The 20,006-nt window shown below is 40.9% G+C and overlaps 2 protein-coding genes across 2 annotated transcripts; one reads left to right on the top strand and one right to left on the bottom strand.

The window, feature by feature from the left end:
- Window positions 1–742: 742 nt before the first annotated feature.
- rpap3 (RNA polymerase II associated protein 3) lies at window positions 743–8,218 on the bottom strand. Its single transcript, XM_040036056.1, is given in 18 exon segments — window positions 743–1,431; window positions 1,547–1,647; window positions 1,836–1,933; window positions 2,346–2,517; window positions 2,622–2,799; window positions 2,802–2,820; window positions 3,857–3,949; window positions 4,112–4,182; window positions 4,289–4,410; window positions 4,493–4,620; window positions 4,722–4,856; window positions 4,942–5,012; window positions 5,087–5,208; window positions 5,311–5,438; window positions 6,159–6,272; window positions 6,372–6,536; window positions 6,623–6,783; window positions 8,084–8,218. Coding segments are annotated over 18 exon segments (1,986 nt in total). The 5' UTR covers window positions 8,106–8,218; the 3' UTR covers window positions 743–1,345.
- A 26-nt stretch (window positions 8,219–8,244) lies between these two features.
- atp23 (ATP23 metallopeptidase and ATP synthase assembly factor homolog) lies at window positions 8,245–10,541 on the top strand. The gene is made up of 5 exons (XM_040036055.1): window positions 8,245–8,261; window positions 9,580–9,661; window positions 9,745–9,882; window positions 10,169–10,252; window positions 10,338–10,541. Exons 1-5 carry the CDS (start codon window positions 8,245–8,247, stop codon window positions 10,539–10,541), a joined length of 525 nt encoding a protein of 174 aa, XP_039891989.1.
- The last annotated feature ends 9,465 nt before the right edge of the window (window positions 10,542–20,006 follow it).

Raw genomic sequence — 20,006 nt, 5'->3', positions numbered from 1 at the left:
CTTAGTGATCCTTGATGTGTCAGGAGTATCAGAACAGTTGAGACACATTTTTTCTAAACACCGAGTCTCTGTGGTGCTTAAAGCCCAAAATACGCTGTGCCTAAAACTGGTCCACCCCAAGGAATCGGTCCTCCAACACAGTAATATAGCGTACACTGTGCCAGGAGGATTGCCATGATTTATACATCGCGGAAACCAAACATCTGGCTAAGCGGATGGCACAACACAGAAGAGCTACCTCGTCAGTGGACACTCTTTCAATGATGGGGATGTACACATCCTGGACAGGGAGGAACGCTGGTTTGATCGGCAATCAAAGAGGTCATTTAAGGAAAAGGACATCTCTGAACTGGAGAGGGGGCCTAAGGGTCCATCTGTCACCATATTACAATGCTGTGAGTGTGTGAGTGATACTCAGGTCTTTGATCATGACAATTTGCATATTGATCAATCAACTGACCTCACAGCCCATTGTTCATTCAGTGGGCTGGTTTCAGTCATTATGCAAATGTACTGTTTACAAGATTGGGGAAACCTGCAGTCAGCTGAGACTGAAGACGCCACTTGGATTGGACCAAACGTTTCTCCCACTGAAAACGCTGCGTCCAGATGAACAGAATCAACCTTTCGGTTCCACATTTTCCTGGATTTTATTAAGACTCAACAGCTTGGGTATTTACTAAAACTCATTTCTTCCATTTCTCACACCTGGGGAGACTCATCAAATCATCTAAAGTCCAAACACATTAAAAAAAGATTCTTTATTTGGTGTTCAGTTTACTGAAAACGTATTTAGTTTTCTTGGCTTACTTCAAACTGCTCACACAGACCCATTTATATTGTTACAGAGTTTTAACACAACTAAAATTGGATTAAAACCTTTAATTCTCAATTAAACTTTTACAAACTTAAATTTGGGACAATAGGAGTGGTACGTTTAAATATGGCCTCTGTATGCCTGCCTAGATATTCCAAAAACCCCATAAAGGATCTGTGATTAATAACTTGGTGCCATTTCTGAACAATTTCTTGCTATTGAAGGTAAACATCTGCTTTTATTGCATTTGCAAATTGCAGAGTCTATCTTAATCAACAGTCAAGTGAACCTCTGTGAAAAGTTTTTCTTTATTTTTTATTAAAATGCAGCTGAAACTGAATTCCCAGCCTCCAACTTTAAATAAACTCGCTTATGACAGAAAACGACAGCGCCTTTCCAGAGGAAAGATTCACATCTCTGCAGTCTTATTAAACAAAAGTTTATTCAGCAAACAAACAACAGCTGATTTTTTTGGTTTTCTCTGAAATCCAAAGTCTGTTGAGGAAGCCAAATTTCCATTCAATGCAATTACACGCCATACTTCTTCTGCAAAGCCGTGATAGATGATCTGTCCAGGTCGGCTTGGTGAAGAAAGTCAAACAGTTCTTTGAGCACTGTGAGGAAAAGAAACCCCCCCCAGAAATGATCAATATGCTGGAAAAATGTGGATGAAAAAGACAAAGTGAAACTATGAGCCGTTTGCAGCGGCGCATCATGTAAAGACTCCACCTTTCTTCTCTGGTGATGACATGAACATAACAGCCATATCGAAGCGCCTCACGCTTGCAAGACTCCTGAGAGTCTCCAGTATGACGGCCGGCTCTTCATTCCTGCAAACAAAGCTGTTTTTTAAATCCACCACAGAGCTACACGTGTTCACTACTTTAAGAGTTTAGCTGCACCTATTTGTCTGAGTATGACTGAAATTAACAGGATGCTTAATGCATAATAATACTACGATTAACCATAACTTTGACGTAGACACCATTTTAAAAAAAACAAAAAAAAAAAAACTTACTTGATGTAGAAGTCATGTAGAGTCCTCAGGATAAGACTGAGGATATCAGGTTCGAGGGAGTTGTGGAAAATCTTGGCGTAAGCCTCAGATTTTATTTGCTGTACATAAAAACACAAGACAAACAAGAAAAGCAAGAACAAAGATGACAATTTCAGCTAAAACAAACTCCAACAGCCTATTTTCATTTTTTTAAACATTTGGTTCAGAACAGCTATTTCCTGTTAGCCAAAAATCTTTGATAACTTGATAGAAATTCAATTTTTTTTTTATTTATACTCGCCCAATCACAATAACAGTGGCCTCAAGGCGCTTTTTTATTGTAAGGTAAACACTCTACAAAAATATAATGAAAACAGAGAAAGCCCCACAATCATATGACACTATGAGCAAGCGCTTTGGCAACAGTGGGAAGGAAGAACTTCCTTTTAACAGCAGAACCAGGCTCATCTGCTGCGACTGGGTGAGGTGAGGGGAGGAAGACGGGACAAAGAAAAGCGCATGGAGGCTCACCTTCAGATATCTGTAAACAGTTTCGGGCTGGTTTCCAATCCTGCGGAGGTCCGCCTCCAGCTGGAAGCTGTTTGTTGGTGGAGGAGGCAGGTCTGTTCCTGCTGAGGAAGGTTCGGTTGATGGTTCAGGAGGAGGATGAACGGTTTCTGCCTGCTCTGGTTGTTTGGGCTGTCTGGTGAAATGAAGAATAACTTTTAATAGGACAAAAACTGATACAATAAAATAACAACTAGTGCAGAAAAGTTAAGAGCAATACTCAAAAATGCTGACACCTACTTTTCTGATGCCTGTGAGGGGACCTCTGACAGCTCCTCGATTTTGATCATCTTGGCGCTGGGGGATGTAGACAGGGGAGAAGACGCCTCCTCTACTTCCTTCACCACTTCCTGCACCAAGGGCTTGTATGCCCCTGATTCCCCCTCGGGCACCACAATCTTTCCGCTGATTTCCTCGATTCTATCCTCCTCAGAGGTTTCTGCAGAGAAAAAAGGTTCGTCAAGCTTTATAAAATTAAAAGGACCCCACCGCTGATTCTGGTTCCTACATAATAAAGTGCCATGTGCACTGACGATTTTTATCAAAACAAATCCATGAAGCAAGGCAAAAAGTGTTTGTCTTCTCTCAGCAGCGTGTCAACGAGCTCCGCTGGAACTTCCAATTCATTAGATACAAATAAGTCAGGGGTGCCAAGAAGCCGTTTGTCACTAGCATACGTCGACTATCAAAATCGTCGACGACTGATTAATAGTCGACGTGTCGTTTGAAGCTTTGTAAATCGCAAAGACCTCAGGATTAGATTATAACGGACACAGAATGGCAGCACTGCATGTAAAGGAGCCAGCTGCGTAACCCCGAGAAGAAGACACTGTGTCCAGAATTCAGCGCCCACCAGTTTCCAACAAAAGTTGTTTATAACTCTTATATCTTTCTGGGCCAATAAACGTTTTTCAGGCGAGATGTAGCTGTGTAACTCATTGCTAGTTTTAAGACACACAGATTTTCAAGCGCTCGATTTTGTATATGTATGTTACCCTGCCGTAGCACCGGGGCTAGGCTCAAGCGCAAAACTCCGGCAAACAAACAGCGTTTTTCCGACTCCGGTTAATAAAACTAGATAATTAAAATGTGTTGTTGGCTTTTTTTTTTTTTTTTTTTTGTTTAAAAGTAATCGTTGGCTGAATAAGTTGTTTTTACACAGCAAATGCAACAGGCTGTTATCAGAAGTTGAGAGCTGGGCTCCGGTTGTTTAGATCAGGAGTTCTTAGAGCGTTTTCCGAAACAACTGCAAGATTGCATTAAAGCTATCATCTTGTCTTTTTTTAGTTAGGCACCTAAAGCTTCAAGCTGTAAATAGTTTAAGAGCATCGCTGTGCAATAAGTACGTCAGTGGATGATGATCTGATTAGTCGACTAATCGCATAAATAATCGGTGACTAGTCGACTATCAGCCCTAGCCAAGAGTGACGCTTGCAATCCAGGAAATGCTTTTTAAACAGACATTTGCTACTCACGGTTGAGCGAAGGTGTGTTGGTTTGTCTATTGGTTGGACTGTTCTCATCTGTGAGCCGTTCGCAGCCTGCAGACAGCCACTGGAGCCTGTGTACTAACACCAGGAGAAAGACTAAAGTGAGAGGAGAAAAATCTCAAGCCCAATAAAGACATCAGAAGCTAATGGAGCTAATGCTTTTGACTCATTCTTTAATTGTTTTTCTTCTTCTATGACTACTTCTTAGTTTTGGGCTAATGACTGGATTTTGACACATACCATCTGCAGTTTCTGGAGTTCGTTAAGGGCTTGCTTGTTTCCAGGTTCCAGTTTCAACAGCTGCTGAAAGTCTGTGACACACACAAACAGAATCGAAGATTAAAACCAACCCAACAGCAAACAGACAGAAGACACAATGTCGTTTTTTGGGCTCATAAAAACACAAACACACTGCACCTTGTCTGGCCTCTTCCAGCTTTCCTAGTGCCACTCTGGCTGTACCTCTCCGGGCAAAAGCCTTGGAGTAAGTACTGTCCAGGAAAATGGCTTTAGTGCAGTCCTCCTCCGCCTCCTTAAACCTGCAGCAGAAGGAAAGGAAAAACAAAGCCAGTCAGAAACAAGAAGGCCTTTTTAATGTGTGTCAAGAAAAAGTATCCTTACTTCTCCAGCTTGAGATAAGCCATGGCTCTGTTGGCGGGCAGCAGCACGTTCATGTGGTCTGCCTCCATGCCTCGGGTGTAGCACTCTACAGCTGCTTCATACTTCCCTTCTTTGAAGTAGGCATTCCCCTAGAGACACAATAACCCTCATCACTTAAGATCTTTTGGAAGAAAGCAGAAACACTGCTAAAATCATGAAAACCTTCATGAATCATCATCAAAAATCCTACTCTGTCCTTCTGGAAAACCGCCTCCTGTCTCCTCTGCTGCTCCTCTATCCGTCTCTGTTGATCAGGATCGACTGCAGGGGCCTCCAGGGGCTCTGCAGCTTTGCTTGCGACGGCAGCCACCTGATGTCCAAGGGCCTGAAGCGGACACAGGAGATGATCAAAGAGGATGAACTGCCAAGTTGACTGTGTGCACACAAACACACATTGTGCACTAACCCACCTCTCTGATTTTCTTTATTTCATTCTGTGCCTCCGTGTTGTCAGGCTCGAGCTTGAGAACCATCTCGTAATCTACAGAGGATATTTTTACTGTCATCTAAGGGCGCTCAAATTAAAATATACTGTCTTGTTGGTACGCTTGTTACCTTCTAATGCAGGTTCATACTTCTTCAGCGCAAACCGCGCTGCTCCTCTCCGCGCGTACGCTTTGAAATACTTGCTGTCAAGAGCGATTGCCAGGTTGCAGTCGGACTCAGCCACAGCGTACCTGCACAAACACAAAATGGAAAAAATAATGAAAAAAATAAAATTAAAAAAAACTACACAAACATTCTAATTGTGTGATTTCATTCTTGGTGCTCCGACTCACTTTTTGAGCCTGAAGAATGATGTAGCTCTGTTTGTGGGAAGCACGGGGTTGTAAGGATCGGCAGCCATTCCTCTCGTGTAACATTCAATCGCGTCATCGTACTTCCCATCTTTAAAAAATGTGTTACCCTGAAAATTAAACAGAAACTATAGCTGTAAAGTGTGTGTGTGTGTGTGTGGGGGGGGGCTTCTGATCTTTGTAAATCCTACGACATAACGTATGTAAGTGCTCATTAACCATCTGCAGATATATCGGTATCTAGACTTATAAAGGCCAATACATGAAATTTTAAAAAGTAAAGATGAGACGAGAGAATCACTGCTCATCCATGTTATGAGGGGAACATTGGATATGGAACGCCACAAATGAATAATCAACAACATGTGACAATAAAAAAATGTTGTTAGTAAGGACTCATAAATTAATACAAGTGCACACTCTCTATAAGAAACTTGGAATATAATGGGATAAATCATAGTTTCAGGTAAAAACTGCAATAATCAAATGTCTGTGACATACAGTAATCAAATAGCTCACATGTTTGATGTGTTTTTACCTGGAAAACACTTTAAAAAGGCAGTTTTTGGTTATAATATGACTGTATTAAAAAAAAATTATATTGGCCTTGAAGGAGTATCAGACCCTTTCAGATTATATAACTTATTTTGATGTATCCTGCATGATCACCTGATTGGAGATTTATCCTTCAGCAGGACATCTACACCATAGCTACATCGTGACTGCAAGCCCCTGTAAAACCTTATGTCGTACATTGGGTTGATCGTGATTGGCCTGTACAGTACTACATCTATTTTTTCTTTTTTTAATGCCTCACATATAATATCCACCTTTTCCTTCTCGGCCAGCGCTTTCTCTGGATCTACTGAAGCTTCCTCCGAGTCTGACTCGTTGGACTCTGCAGGACAATCTTCCTCCTTATCCATTTCTTCCATTACCTTTTCCTGCCACAACAAATCAAACAAATTAAATAAAAGTTGTAGCAGATTACATACAAGTTTTACTTCTAAAGCCAAGTGTGTTTTATAGGTTTTTAAAAATACCACATCAAACTTGTCCCAGGATTGATAGTCGTATGATTTTATTCTCGAAGCCTGTTTGGCCTCCTCTGTTTTTGTGTCACCATCTCCAGTAACCTCCTCCTTCTTCTTCTTTTTCTCCCTTTTCTTGGCTCTGTAGTCCCTGTTCCTCACTGGAGGGAGTTTTTTCTACAACAGAGACAAGAAGCTGCTGACACCTGGACGGACTTCAGTTCACCAAGAGCCTCGCGAGCTGTCTGCAGCGGGGGGCATACCTGAACCTCCTGAACCACCCCTGTCCTCAGCTCCTCATCCTTCGTCTTGATGTCCGCCTCCCAGTTCTCCAGCTCCCTCACAAAGCTGTGCAGCTCCTCCACATTTTGCCGCATCTGAAGCTGTAACTCGGCGGCTTTGTTTCCCACGGACATGTCCCTCCCTGTGAAACACACATTTGTTTGGGGGACAAACTCTTAGCGGCACTTGTCGCCTTTGGGTTCGTGCGGCAGTCGGGAAGAAAACACGAGAATCACGCCGTCACGCTTCTTTGGCTAGAAGCTAGCTGGCTAGCAAAAACATTGCTTTACTTAAATAAAATAAACGGACTGTTGCTGCTCAAAACGTGTGAAATACCTGTTACTTCTCTTCCCGCTTCACAGTTAGAGTTTAGCTTCCGTTAGTTTGGCTAAAAACTACAAGAAAAAAGTGCCGTTTATTCACAGCTTTCTGTTTACGTTCGCAGCCATGACAGCAAGGTCCCAGCAGCCTTTGCTCTGCGTGAGCAGCACTGCACGTACCCAGAGATCGTCTATGTTAGTGTGGGGTCACTTTGGTGACTTTAATGTGCGCCCAAACATGAGAAGTTTAAAATTAAAGGCAGTGTATTTTTATTGCAAGTAAAAATATCTAAGTTCCCTGACTGTGGATGATTTCAAGCTGTCACTCCAGTGAAGACTCGCCAGTGGATGGCTAGCATCAAAAGATAAAATCTAAAACTTTTTGCATTTTGAACTCACATTTCCAAACCTGCACGGACTCTGCCTCCAATCTATAATCGCAAATCTATTGACTGGATAATAAAGGCACAAATGTCACTCCATATAATTTGTTATAAGCTGACACGCCTGTAGATTGACAGTACATTAACTACGAAACACAAAATATACTCAGCTTATAAATGAAAACGTTTGATACACTGGTTTAATTTTGGTCCTCAGACCCACTTCGAGTTAACGACTTTTCTGCCCATTCCGAATAGACGATCTTCACTGTAGTCTAGCCAATTAACTATATAAAAGGCTAATATTTTATTGCTCTCCGCATTTCTTTGAATTATATTTCTATATTTTATTTTTATTTTTCATAATAGTGACGTCAGCGATAACAAACTCAATTTCCATATTCATTACCTTTGACCTAAATGTCCCACGTGACCTACAAAACAGTGACGACCCCTCCTGCTAGCTGTCTGCAGCTAACCAGGAGGACCTTCATGGTGACATTTTCATATTCTGGGCATTTCGCACAATGGACCAGACTAAACAAGAGGAAGAATATGGATATGACTTATTCCCGGAGAGAAAACCGGGAGAGCACAAAAAGACCTCAATCGCAGAGAGCCTGTTCACTTTCAACCACAAGTGTCAGGTCATGTTACAGTTCGCAGTGGAAACCAGTGAGTATCAGTGTTAGCTACTTTTTAAAAAGGGAACGTCACCTCAGCAGTAAGAAGCAAATACCTGCCGGTTCGGGGGACTGCATGCCTTTTGCAGTGTACAAAGTCACAGTCTATATTGGCAGCACTTTTAGCGTTAGCTGATTCAGTTAGCAGTGAATGATAACGCTAACTAGCTTGTTTGCTTCTCTCTCAGGTCCTTACGCCAAACTCCTCCTCAGTGCCATGAAGAGTTCAGGATGGTACGTGCCACTTCAAAATAAAGTACCACGCTTGACCTTCCACTGTTAGTCTCATATTACGGTAGTGATACCTATATACAGAGCAGTCCCAACAAATGGGAAAGGGGGGGTACTCTTGCTGTTGCTTTTTATTATTAACAAACAGTCGAAATGAACAGTTTTACAAGTTTAACTTTGCTGCAGATTATTCGTTTTACACCTGCTCTATACATATAAAAATCTTAAGTACAAATGCTCAAAAAGCCATTTCAATTTTTTCCAGAGTAACAAATTCACTAACATTTTCACTTCCCCAAAACATAAATACATTTTTGCCTACCCAAACCTTCTTGGCCCTGTGTGAAAAAGTAATCGCCCACCCTACATGAGTTAACTGTCGATAATATTTCAACGTTTTTTTTGTTTTTGGAAAGCAGAGTTCAATTTCTTTAACCACATCCAGGCCTGTTTACCACCAGACCTTTAAGAAATCTTTTAAATAGAACCTGTTCAACAAAGTGAAGTCGTCTAAAAGCTTTTAAAAAGTGATGTGATGAACTCTAAGAGTGCACTGATGTCTCACCCAGGAGGTCACAAAAGAACTCAGAACAACAACTAAAGAACTGCGGGCCTCAGTTGTCTCATCTAAAGTCAGAGTTCATGATTCAACAATAGGAAAGAGACTGGGCATCCATGGGAGAGTCCCAAGGAGAAAACCACTGCTGACCAAAGAGAACATAAATCCTCGTCTCACATTTGAGACGAGGATTCCCAAAACTTTTGGGAAAATATTTTCTGGACTGATGAGACAAAAGTTGAACTTTCTGAAAGGTTTTGTGTCCTGTTACATTTGGTATTAAACTAAGGAGAATATCATACCAACAGTCAAACATGGTGGTGTGATGGTCTGGACTGCTTGTAAGCTCGGTCATCATTTCATGCTCTGAACCTCAAGCACACTTGTGTTCTGCAGCACGATCCAGCAAGTCCACCTCTGAATGGCTAAAACCCCCAAAATAAATTACAATGCTGTAAAGAAGAGTGGGACAAAATTCTTCCCCAGTGATGTGAAAGACTCATTACCAGTTTGTTTAAAACACTTGATTGCAGTTCTAATCGCAGTTACTTTTTCACAAAGGGTGAGGTAGGTTTGGACAGTCTTTTCCCTTAATAAATGAAATAATCTTTTAAAAGCTGCACTTTGTATTAACTAGTGTTATCTTTGTCTAATATTACAATTTGTTTGCTCTTAAACATGTTAGTGTGACAAATATGCCAAAGCACAGTTTTACAAAATAAAGAGCGTCACAGTGTTTTCACTTTTCCTCTCTGGATGCAGTAAAGTGTTTAAAGATCGGCACTTTTCCTGTGAGGACTGTGACGGGACGGTCAGCGGCGGATTTGACGCGGCCTCGTCTCAGGTAGGAAACACAAGAACAGAGGTGTTGCAGACCGTGCGGGCCTATGAGAACTGACCCTATTTGTGTTGGGTTTTTTCCCCCAGATCGTTTTGTGTCAGAACAACATCCACCAGCAGTCCCACATGAACCGAGTAGTCACGCATGAGCTCATACATGCCTTTGACCACTGCCGGGCCCATGTGGACTGGTTCAATAACTTCAGACATCTGGCCTGTTCAGAGGTGAGTGGTGAAGTCTTCTTTTCACAAGAAAACTGGGACTGAATAACAAGAGTGGTTCCATAATGCTACTAGTGTCCAAAAGCTCCACTGAGAATGATCTGGAATTTCCAACAGTAGGGAGGCATCAGCTGTTTAGATTCCCTAATGTTGCTCCCCCCCTGACAAAGTGTCTGGAAGCATCGTGAAGCTTACTGATGAGTAGTGAGACTGGATTCTGGGAGGATTTGGTTAAGCCTCACAGAGTGAAGCTCCTCAAAGATTCTAGTTTTTGGTGCCTCTGTTTCAGATCCGGGCAGCTAACCTGAGCGGAGACTGCTCCTTCACCAACGAAGTTGCTAGATTCAACTTCGGCTTTAAGCGGCATCATCAGGTACTTTCACCGGTCAAAAATTATTTGCAGATTTTAGCTCGCAGCTTCCATTTTCAAACCAAACTCGTGTGCTTTCCTTGGACAGGAGTGCGTCCGAGGCCGCGCCCTTCGCTCCATCCTGGCCGTGAGGAAAATTAGCCGAGCCGAGGCGGAGAAAATAGTCGACGAGGTCTTCGACTCGTGTTTCAACGACCATGCGCCGTTCGGACGGATCCCGCACAGCAAGAGAGACGCCAAGTTTGCGTACAGAGATTACATGAACAGGGACCGATATTATGCAAACCTTTAGTGTCGCCGCATTTTCATGAAACTCCCAAAGGGTGCTGCGCAGGGCCGACTGCAGCTTGGCAATGTGGTCAGCCTCAGCAGAATGACTGTGTGTCGAAACAATCGTATCCCTTCAAAAGGGATTTTCGGACGATGATTTGTCCTTGGAGGAGAAAACAAAGGAGCTGCGTACAGATACATTTCACCTGCTACCTTTTGGACACTAATTCAGTGTAGTGGGATTGTAAGGACTGATTTTACTCTGGAAGTGTTAGTGATTTTTGTCCTTTGTTCTTAGGTGATTAATGGGTGCTGTTAAGGAAATACAGGATTGCCTTTTTGTACATCGGTGCGTGTGCTATGATGACAAATAAGGATGTATTTCTCTTGGTGGCTCATCAACTTGTTGCCACGTTGACCTCGATCAATTTCCTCTAAATATACTTGATTGTATGTATATTAAATAGAATCAAATTGTATGTGAATTAAAGTTTATTTCCTCTGGAAATGTTTGATTTTGGGTTTTTGTGTCTAGATTTTTACCCCTCAGCTGTAAGAATCTCATGGCATTATTGTCATCGTGGCTGGGACACTTAACTTTGTGAATGAGGTAACTCAAGAAAGAGGCCATGTAGGAGCTTCATATTGATGTCATAGGTGTGTCTACTAAAAATCTCGGATGAGTTTGAATCTCAATGACCTCGACCTCCAGCTCAGAGTTAAGTTTTCTGAAAATCGTGTGTGTGATAACTTGACAATGAGGTGACGTAGGATTTTGTGTGTCTACTAGAAGGCTGAGGGGTACCGCTGGTGGTTGCCAATATTTTTTTCTTGCTAGACTCTAGCAGTACCACAAAGTTATTTTGAGGACAGGACATACCCGTTGCATCTGACCTTGTTTGAATATAAGAAGGATAAGTAAGTGTACGTGTCAGAACGTTATGTTTAATCCCAATAAAGGATCCTTCAAATTAACATGTGAGACAAGTAAGATGAGGCGAGTGGGAAAAGTTCTTCCACAACAACACAGTCAACCTTGTTCACATCTGTGCAGTCACTGTAAAATGTCATTGCTGACATCTTTATTGGACATTAGCATTTAAAGAATCTCATGCCCTCCAACGAAATTAATGAGGGGAAAAAGTTATGAGGGAATTAGTCTCATAATCCCTCCTCCTGTTTCTCCTCCACCACTTCAGCCTATCTCAAAGACAACAGTGCCTGTGCCTAATGACTAGTGTCTGAGTGCAATATGCTACTCAATATTCTCCTTTTAGAAGACGCTACAAAACCACACGATAAGTGGGTGGGACGGGCAATAGAGATTAGGTGAATTTTAAGAAGCCCAACAGAGAAAATGAAGCTTCAAGGCAGTGGGATTAATGTGAAGAAAACAAAGGACAAAAATGATATTTGGATTTGTGCAATGTCATACACACAAGTAATAAATAAGTACAAAACAATAGAATTACTAGTGGAATTGTGTACATATCAAATGCTAGCTGCCAAATACATTTGATACAATTAGCAATGCAAAACGACTTTTAATTATTACGATGACTTATTTTAGTTTTCCATAATGTGGTCAGGATTTAAGGTCATTCAAACTCTCTCACTAGTTTAAGTCTCTTAGGAATACGTTCATTTATAAATGACAGAAATTGGCTGATAAAAAAAAAAATCACCATATTAGCATTTTAATTAAAGAATGCTGAATTTTACTCAGCTTTCTAAAGTGCCAAGTAGGTAAAAACTGCAGAGGATGTGACCTCAGTGATACAACAGCCCTGCCATTGTATTCTTAACAGTATAAAGATGCATATAAGGGAGACATTTAGGATTACGTGCAAAGAATTAAGGTTTAAAGTTGAGCATTTTAAGCTAGCAGTTACTGCTTTGAATATGTAAAACGCACAAAACATGATTAACATTAATTTGGAGTTTTGTTTCAGGCCATTTAATGACTGTAAACCAAATAATAAGTGTGATTTTAACCTTGCTTTGGTCTCCAACATCTCCCGAGGGAAATTGTATATATTTTAGGTGTGTTGCAATTACTTATTTTACACTACGAATAGCCTTCAGTTTTTCTGTTTATTCTCTTAATACTAATATCTTAAATAGTGTAGCTATAAAAGAACATAAAGGTATTGAATGTCATTGAGGTTAAAGATTTTTTTGTAGGTACACCTGTTCAAAAAAAAATAAAAGAGAGAGAAAAAAATATTCAGAGAGCAGCAGTTTGCTGGGTGAAAATGTCGGAGTGCTTCAAGCTGATAGTAAGGCAACCGTGATTCACCAGGTGGCACTTCTGTAAGATAAAGACAGAAAACATACTACACACTCATCAAAACTCAGCTACACATTATAAAATCATTGCCTGCTCTGATGAACTCTGTTGCCACGTTCACATGGTATGATCAGAATTTGCCATAGACAACATGGTACCAAGGTGTAAGTAGTGATAATAAGTGGCCAGTGAGTATTTTTAAGCAAAAATGGAAGGAGAACACACAAACACTTTGAATAAGAGCTTAAAACCTTTGTGATAACGTGTTTTCCATTTTTATTATATCAGAAATGATTTTTATTTATAATAACAGGATCATACAGGACATGATACTGATGTCAATACACGTACGTTACAATTATCTTACAAATTAAAGGAACGTTCATTTGGAAAATCACATTATCATGTTTTTTGTATAGAAACTAATTATTCTTAACACTTATGTATTACGGTTGTTCAAGAATAAAACAGACTGTGTGAAAGAGATGATCATGATCTCTGTAACTTTAGATGCAGCATTTGTGTATTCCTCTGCCGCATGCTAATTACTAATTTCTCAAATATGGTTTGTTAATTTTGTGTCCAGAAACGGTAATACCTTAACCTCGATGCGTAACAATGTATGACTGCAGTACTGTCTTGGTCCTTTAGATGGCAGTTTTGGCCCAAGAATTCTGATCATCACAGCCAAGTTAGTCCAACTCAAACTTAAAAAGAAAGTGCTGTTGCTGTTTTATTGATACATATAATTGAATTCCTTTCACTGAGTCCTGTTCCAGGTGAATGTGAGCCTTTTATGAGCAGAGATAGGGCGCAGTAATCAAGTTGCTGCTGAGAAGAGTGACGACTTTCATTATTCCATCTATTTAAGCAGGCAGCACCCACTGTGATCTAATTAGGTACTCCAGCAAAAGTGAAATCCCTTCACTAATCTGTGGAGGACAACACATTAACCCCAAGAGCAGTAATGAACTCATCTCATTAATTAGAATAATGTCAGATTTAGTTGTAGCATAGAGAGACAATGAAAAGCGAGGACGCCCACTTGCCTTTGTGAAGTTTTAAGGTGTCTGCTCTTCACGGGAGTGGAGCTGATAATGAGAAACCGTTGAATTATTTAGCCTTGAAAGTAGTCTGAGACTGTTTACACAACACTTTTTTCCCTTGTTCTTTTTTCAGAAAAAAACATGTCATTTTAAAAACATTTCAGAAAGAAATATTTTTTCCCTTTCAAGGTCTCGGGTGACTTTGAAATGACTGTGAATGAAAGAAAGCAACACAGGAGAGACCTAGGGAAAAGACTGGTTGACTTGGCAGGCTGTGGCCAAGATGGTCATTTTTCTGTCCTGACTCCAGTACTCTGGGGAAAACCCGTGAACAATTGCAAATACATTGAGCCCAGTCTCCTGTCCTTTAGCCTAAGGAGAACAATCACAGTCAGATGATTGAGGACAAGAGTGCATATCTAAAGATGGCCACCTTGTTTTATCTGCTGATGCTATGGTGGAAGGCACAAATGTGACGTGAAAAGAACAAGCTACAAAATAGACAGTTATATAATGGGGCAGTACAATATGACTTGCAAAGTTTAACCTTGTAAAAGCAATACAATGTAAGAGTATTACCACTGTAATTATTACACAATTACACTGTGACAGCTATTATTGTAGTTGTAATACTAAAAGTAATTTAGAGATATTTGGGAGGCAAAAAAAGGCAAGTTGCTTCCTTAACAAGAGCTAAATGAAAGGCTAATGCTAGCTAAAGTTGTTCAGCACAAAAACTGGAAACAACAATTAATTTAATCCTCCTACTATCAACATCAGAGCCACTAAATCACAAGTGTTACTAAGTGACAATTCTAAGTAACTCATTAATTTAATATCAACAAAATGCAGAAAGCAAAAATAGCATACTGTGTTTCTATCTTTGCGCTAACTAAGCTAACAGGCTCTGTCGGCTTCACAGCTACGAAATTGTTCCGTAGTTACGTAGAATTGTTTCATTTAGATTTAAGAATTAATGAGTGTCAGAGCCTGAACACAGAAAGGAACACCCTGGTGGCTAGGATGGTGTACAGGAACATTGTAAATGGACTGGTTCTTAAATAGCAGTTTTTAACTCTACTTGAGCACTCAAACCATGTTATACAGCAGATGTCATTCACCCACACACGTACATACAAGCACTTTTTTCCTACATCTAAGTGCTTTCTATCTAACATGTACACACAAATTCACACGCCGATGAAAGCATCGGGAGAGCCACAGCCACCCCATTGGTGCCACATATGGATTTGTCCCCAATGAGCGACACTGCCGAAGGTGGTTGAGAACAACATGGCTAAGATTCTGTGGGACTTCAAGTTCCAGACAGATAAGCAGCTGCTCCCAGCGGACAGCAACAGCAGACCTGTCTCCTTAGCACTGCTAGCATTTCTTTCGGATGTAGTCGCTTGAATTCACTGAATGTCATTGACTTTCTGTGGTGTGTGGTTGCCACAACATTACAGATTCCTTCCAGTGTGGATGCAACTGAAGACGCTAAAGACAATGACAAGTAGCAGATCTTCTTAAAACATAAAACAGCCTCCCCCTTAGCAATAAAAGCAGAAACATTTCTTGTTGTACTGTACCCAGTACAGCCAACAAATAGCATTTGTTGTGCTCCATAAATTTCTTTATGTAAGTGTCACAGGATAATTCATTAGGCTGTTGACTGCCAAAACGCTGGGAAAAAAAGTTGAAATCATTATAATTCAGACTGCAAATTCTCAGGGGGTGGGGGGGACTGTCTAACCTGACAATTAACTTCCCCAGCAGGAAAGCACTGTTTGAGACTGCTGTGGGGAGGTGAGCATGTAAATCAATTAATTATGTGTGCAAGAGGAGGATTAATTAAGGAGCTGTTTAAAGTTGGCTGAGATCATCTTCATATTACTATAGGTTTCTAGAATTTTAACACAGCCCTCTTTAGCTTGACTCCATTACTGTCGGGGCACGCATAATTTAAATATAACAACACTAGCTGACCCAAATTACAATGCTCCCCCCTCACTGTTTTCATTCTTTTACCACAGAAGTGGTGCTGACATAAATTACTGTATCTTGAACTGTGCTGACCTGTAGGCACAACCTAAAAACCACCAAGCTGTACTTTCCTTCCATACTACAACCATATATTCCTACTGAGTAAGTCTTTATTGCTCATTTGGATGCAAGAGCTAAAAACGTGAATACATTGAAAATATCTGCATGCAGACTTATCACGTATAGTCGTTTGAAGTCAAAGTAGGAGGAGGTGAGCCAGGTAAGTGCCCTTTTCCTTTTCCCACGTTGCCTCAATAATAACAATAAGTCGAGGGATTTGTGGCTCATTGAATGGTGTTTGTTTAGAATGAAAGGACTGGAGCTTAGATCAGGAAATCCCTCTAAAACGCACACAGGTATGCCCACCAGATCGTGGATCATCTCAAACAACCATTAAACATCCTGTGTACGAGTTAGGCACCGTTTTAGGATGGACAGTCAAACAGCAGAGACACTGAAAAGCACACAGGTAATATGAATTCTGCATTAAACAGATGCAGTTCAGTAACACCTCAAAGTTGCTGTTTTTTGTGGGGGGTTTAAATGCACATTTCATCCTCCATCTCTCTGTTGACTCTGTAAACTTATACAATAATTTCTGGCGCTGATGAGAGGGCTTCAGGTAAATTAGCACTGGCAGACTGTCAAAAATTCACAAGAGAAATGTAGGCTAGAGGACTTCTGCAGCAGTAATTAACGCATGCTGGCATTTGAATGTTCATTTTGCTAATAATATGCATGGTATTAATTAGGCCTAAGTGATTAACATAACAACCGCTGGACAATATCCCAGGGTAAGAGCAGGGCTGTTTTTTCTTTTTATTAACTCTCCCTAAAGCCACAGGCTCATTAATAAATCCTAGCAGCCACCTCTGCTAACCTTGACAAGTGAGTCATGTATTTGTTTGAAAGTAATTTGATAAACTCTGCAGGCTGAACTAAAAGCCCAGGAAGATGCAGTTGAAGTCATTGAAGAAGGACAAAACCCCCGAAAGCTGAGAGAATTATAACCAACAAAAGAAAGGAAGCAGATGCACGATTAAACCAGATAAACAGAGAAATTAATAAAATAAGGCAAGAAAAGAAGGGAGGAAGAAATCTTGAATACAAAAGAACACAAGGTTGAACTGAAAAGCCGATTAGAGAAAAGCAAAATTTTGTGTTATTAACTTTTAATAACATTTAGAGGGTAAATTTGTGACTTGAACCTTGCCACACTTTGTCTTTGCTCTGTCCAGAAGTAATTTCTTTATATTTTTCTTCCAAGGAAGACCATGACCTGGTCTTCTTCTGTTTTTTAAGCCACAAAACACTGACCTATGACTCATTTAAGTGTAATGAATTCAAGGGATAAACCACAGACAACTTAGCAACAAACCAACTTTAAATTGTATCTTCTGTTGCAAAAATGCAGATTTTGTTCTCACTTCTTTCTTCTGCTTTTGCCGACATCTGCAGTCAGTGCTTACAACTATCTGTAAAACACAGTGGTGGCTCTGTCATGGTTTGGGGCTCGATTTCAGCCAGTGCTGTTAAGGATTTTGTCAAAACTGATGGCATTATGAACACACAAATGTGCTGTTAGATTTTGACCAACTATGAAGCACCATCTAGAAAACATGTGATTGCCAGTGGCTTCATTTTTCAGCATGACAATGATCCCAAACACACTGCAAATGCAGTAAAAGCATACCTAGATGGACCTCCAATAGTAAAAATGGCCTGTGTTTGTATAACGCTTTACTGAGTCCCTAAGGACCCCAAAGTGCTTTACACATTCAGTCATCCACCCATTCACACACATATTCACACACTGGTGATTCTACATGGATTAGTCTTCCCAGAGCTCGGACCTCAACGTTATTGAAGCGGTGCGGGCTCATCTTTACAGACAACAGAACAAAAGGAATTCAGCAAGAAGAGCTTTGAAGCCAACCTATTCTTAAAAGAACGATTCCTGAAGACCACTTAAAGAAAGCTTGGTTATGACTGTTCAAGCCATGTTGAAGAATAAAGGTGGTCATACCAAATACTGATTTTCAAGCTATTGTACAAGCTTGAAACTTTTTTCCCCTTTCCACTTGTTTCAATAAATACACAAATCCATTTCCTGAAACCTAAAGAAATGAGGGGTGGCTCAACTTTTGGACAGCGGTCTCCAACCTTTTTTGCACCACCGACCGATTTATGTCTGACAATATTTTCACGGACCGTCCTTTAAGGTGTCGATAAATACAACACACTAAAACCAGTAGAGGTACCAAAAAAAGAGAAGCTTCATTCATAACACACGGGAAAGACCCGGGGAAACCGAGTTAACGATAAAAACGATAAAAAAAAATAATGCTAAAAACCCTGAAAACCATCATTTTCACACCCGAGTCTCAACTCTCGCCGCCCGGTATCAGTGAGTCAGGTCGGTGATCTAGAAGACATTAGTATAAATTTGCAGTGTAACCATTTCTTTATCTTTTAGCTTTGTTTTGGTCTACGTCAACTATGCAAAATACACAGATTATTAATAATCTCTGGGTCTCTTCCACACTGTGCCTTTTGTCTCCTTCCTGAGATGGCTGCCCTGCCCTGAGCCTGGTTTTCCGAGCGCTTTTAAAAGGATGTTTTTCCTTCCTACTGGTGCCACGTGCTTCCTCGTATGGGATCGTCTGATTGTTGGGGCTTTCTCTGTAGGGTCTTCTAGGGTCTATCTAACATAAAGTGCCTTGAGGTGAATGTTGCTGTGAATCAGCACTATCAAAATTGAATTGATCGAACTCAAACTGTGAAGTTGTGGGCTGTCAAACATAAACAAAGGTACTTAAATCTCTCTGGAGAGTTGTGTTAAAATTTCACAGAGAATTTTGCAGATTATTCTCTGTGGGTTTGTCACCAAAAGTGACAACTACAATATAAATGCAGGCAATTTCTCCATTGCCTGTACAAAAATATCAATTAGTGCAGCTTTAAAAGAACACATATCAGCTCTAAAGTCACAGCCTTTGTTGTAGCAATCAGCTTGGCATCATGCTGAGAGGAAGCTGTGGAGTGAGAACTTAATTAGGTAGCATTCAAGATGAAAGACTCTTGAGGATCAGTGGAGATGTTAAGAGCCCTTTCTGTGCAACCCTGTACTCCTCTATATACATAAAAATTCGACTGAATAACTAATATGTTCAACTCCCTGTTTCTTCAGGAAGAATTATTGATTTTGTTATCAAACTCTGACATCTTTTGTCTTTTTTCTTTGTTGTCCAAGGGACCAGATCAGCGATCTGGAGACTGGCAGCCTTGTGAAGACAGCTAAGACTGAATGCTCTCCTGCCTTTCAATACTTTGTCATGCAAAACTCCAAGGACGTCGGAGGATCACCTCATTCTCCTCCTCGCCCCATTTGTGAAACGTGTCCGGCCTTCTCGGAGCCAAAGCGGGCCACCGGTGGGACTTCCAATTCATTGAAGGGAGGAGTAGGAGATTGCCTGAAGGGTGGACTCCACTCTCTGGTGAGCCAATTTAGTTTGACCTCTTGTCTCTTGCGTCCCAAGTCCAGATAAGTGTCCTCCAATCTGAAGGCTTTGTCACAGTTGTGTGACTGAGCTCTGGCAGCGGGCGGAACAGCTGAACCTGAACATCCACAACTGGAGGGATTACCGTGTCTTCTCCGCGGGCCCGTGCGAGGGAGGGATTAATTCCTTTTTTCTTTTCTTTCTTTTTTGCTGACATTTTCCTGTCTCTGACATCGTAGATAGGAATTGGGACAACAGACTGCGCGTTTGGCAAGACACAGGCCTACTATTCGATAACTGAAAGGTCAAATTTTTGATCACTTCAACTGCTACACTGTGTTCTTGAGCTTCATACATGCAAAGACTTGGCAACAAATACACTTTTGCTTTTCTTTGTTGGTATTTACTGGTAGTTTGTGTCTTTTCACACCTTTTCGGTCCAACCTGCCCAGTAACCTGGGCTTATAAAGGTCACACACCTCAGAGGCACTTGTACAGTTATTGATTCTCAGGACAAATCACTGGAGTCCTGACCAGGGGAAGAGCACCACAACAACCTAAGGTTACGATGTTGCCATTTATCATCAAAACACGACTTTAAATGAGAG

The sequence above is a fragment of the Simochromis diagramma genome, unplaced genomic scaffold (genome assembly GCF_900408965.1).
Source record: "Simochromis diagramma unplaced genomic scaffold, fSimDia1.1 OVJJ01000816.1, whole genome shotgun sequence".
Taxonomy (NCBI): domain Eukaryota; kingdom Metazoa; phylum Chordata; class Actinopteri; order Cichliformes; family Cichlidae; genus Simochromis; species Simochromis diagramma.
The sequence above is the reverse complement of the archived record's forward strand: the minus strand, read 5'-3'. Positions and strand labels throughout refer to the sequence as shown.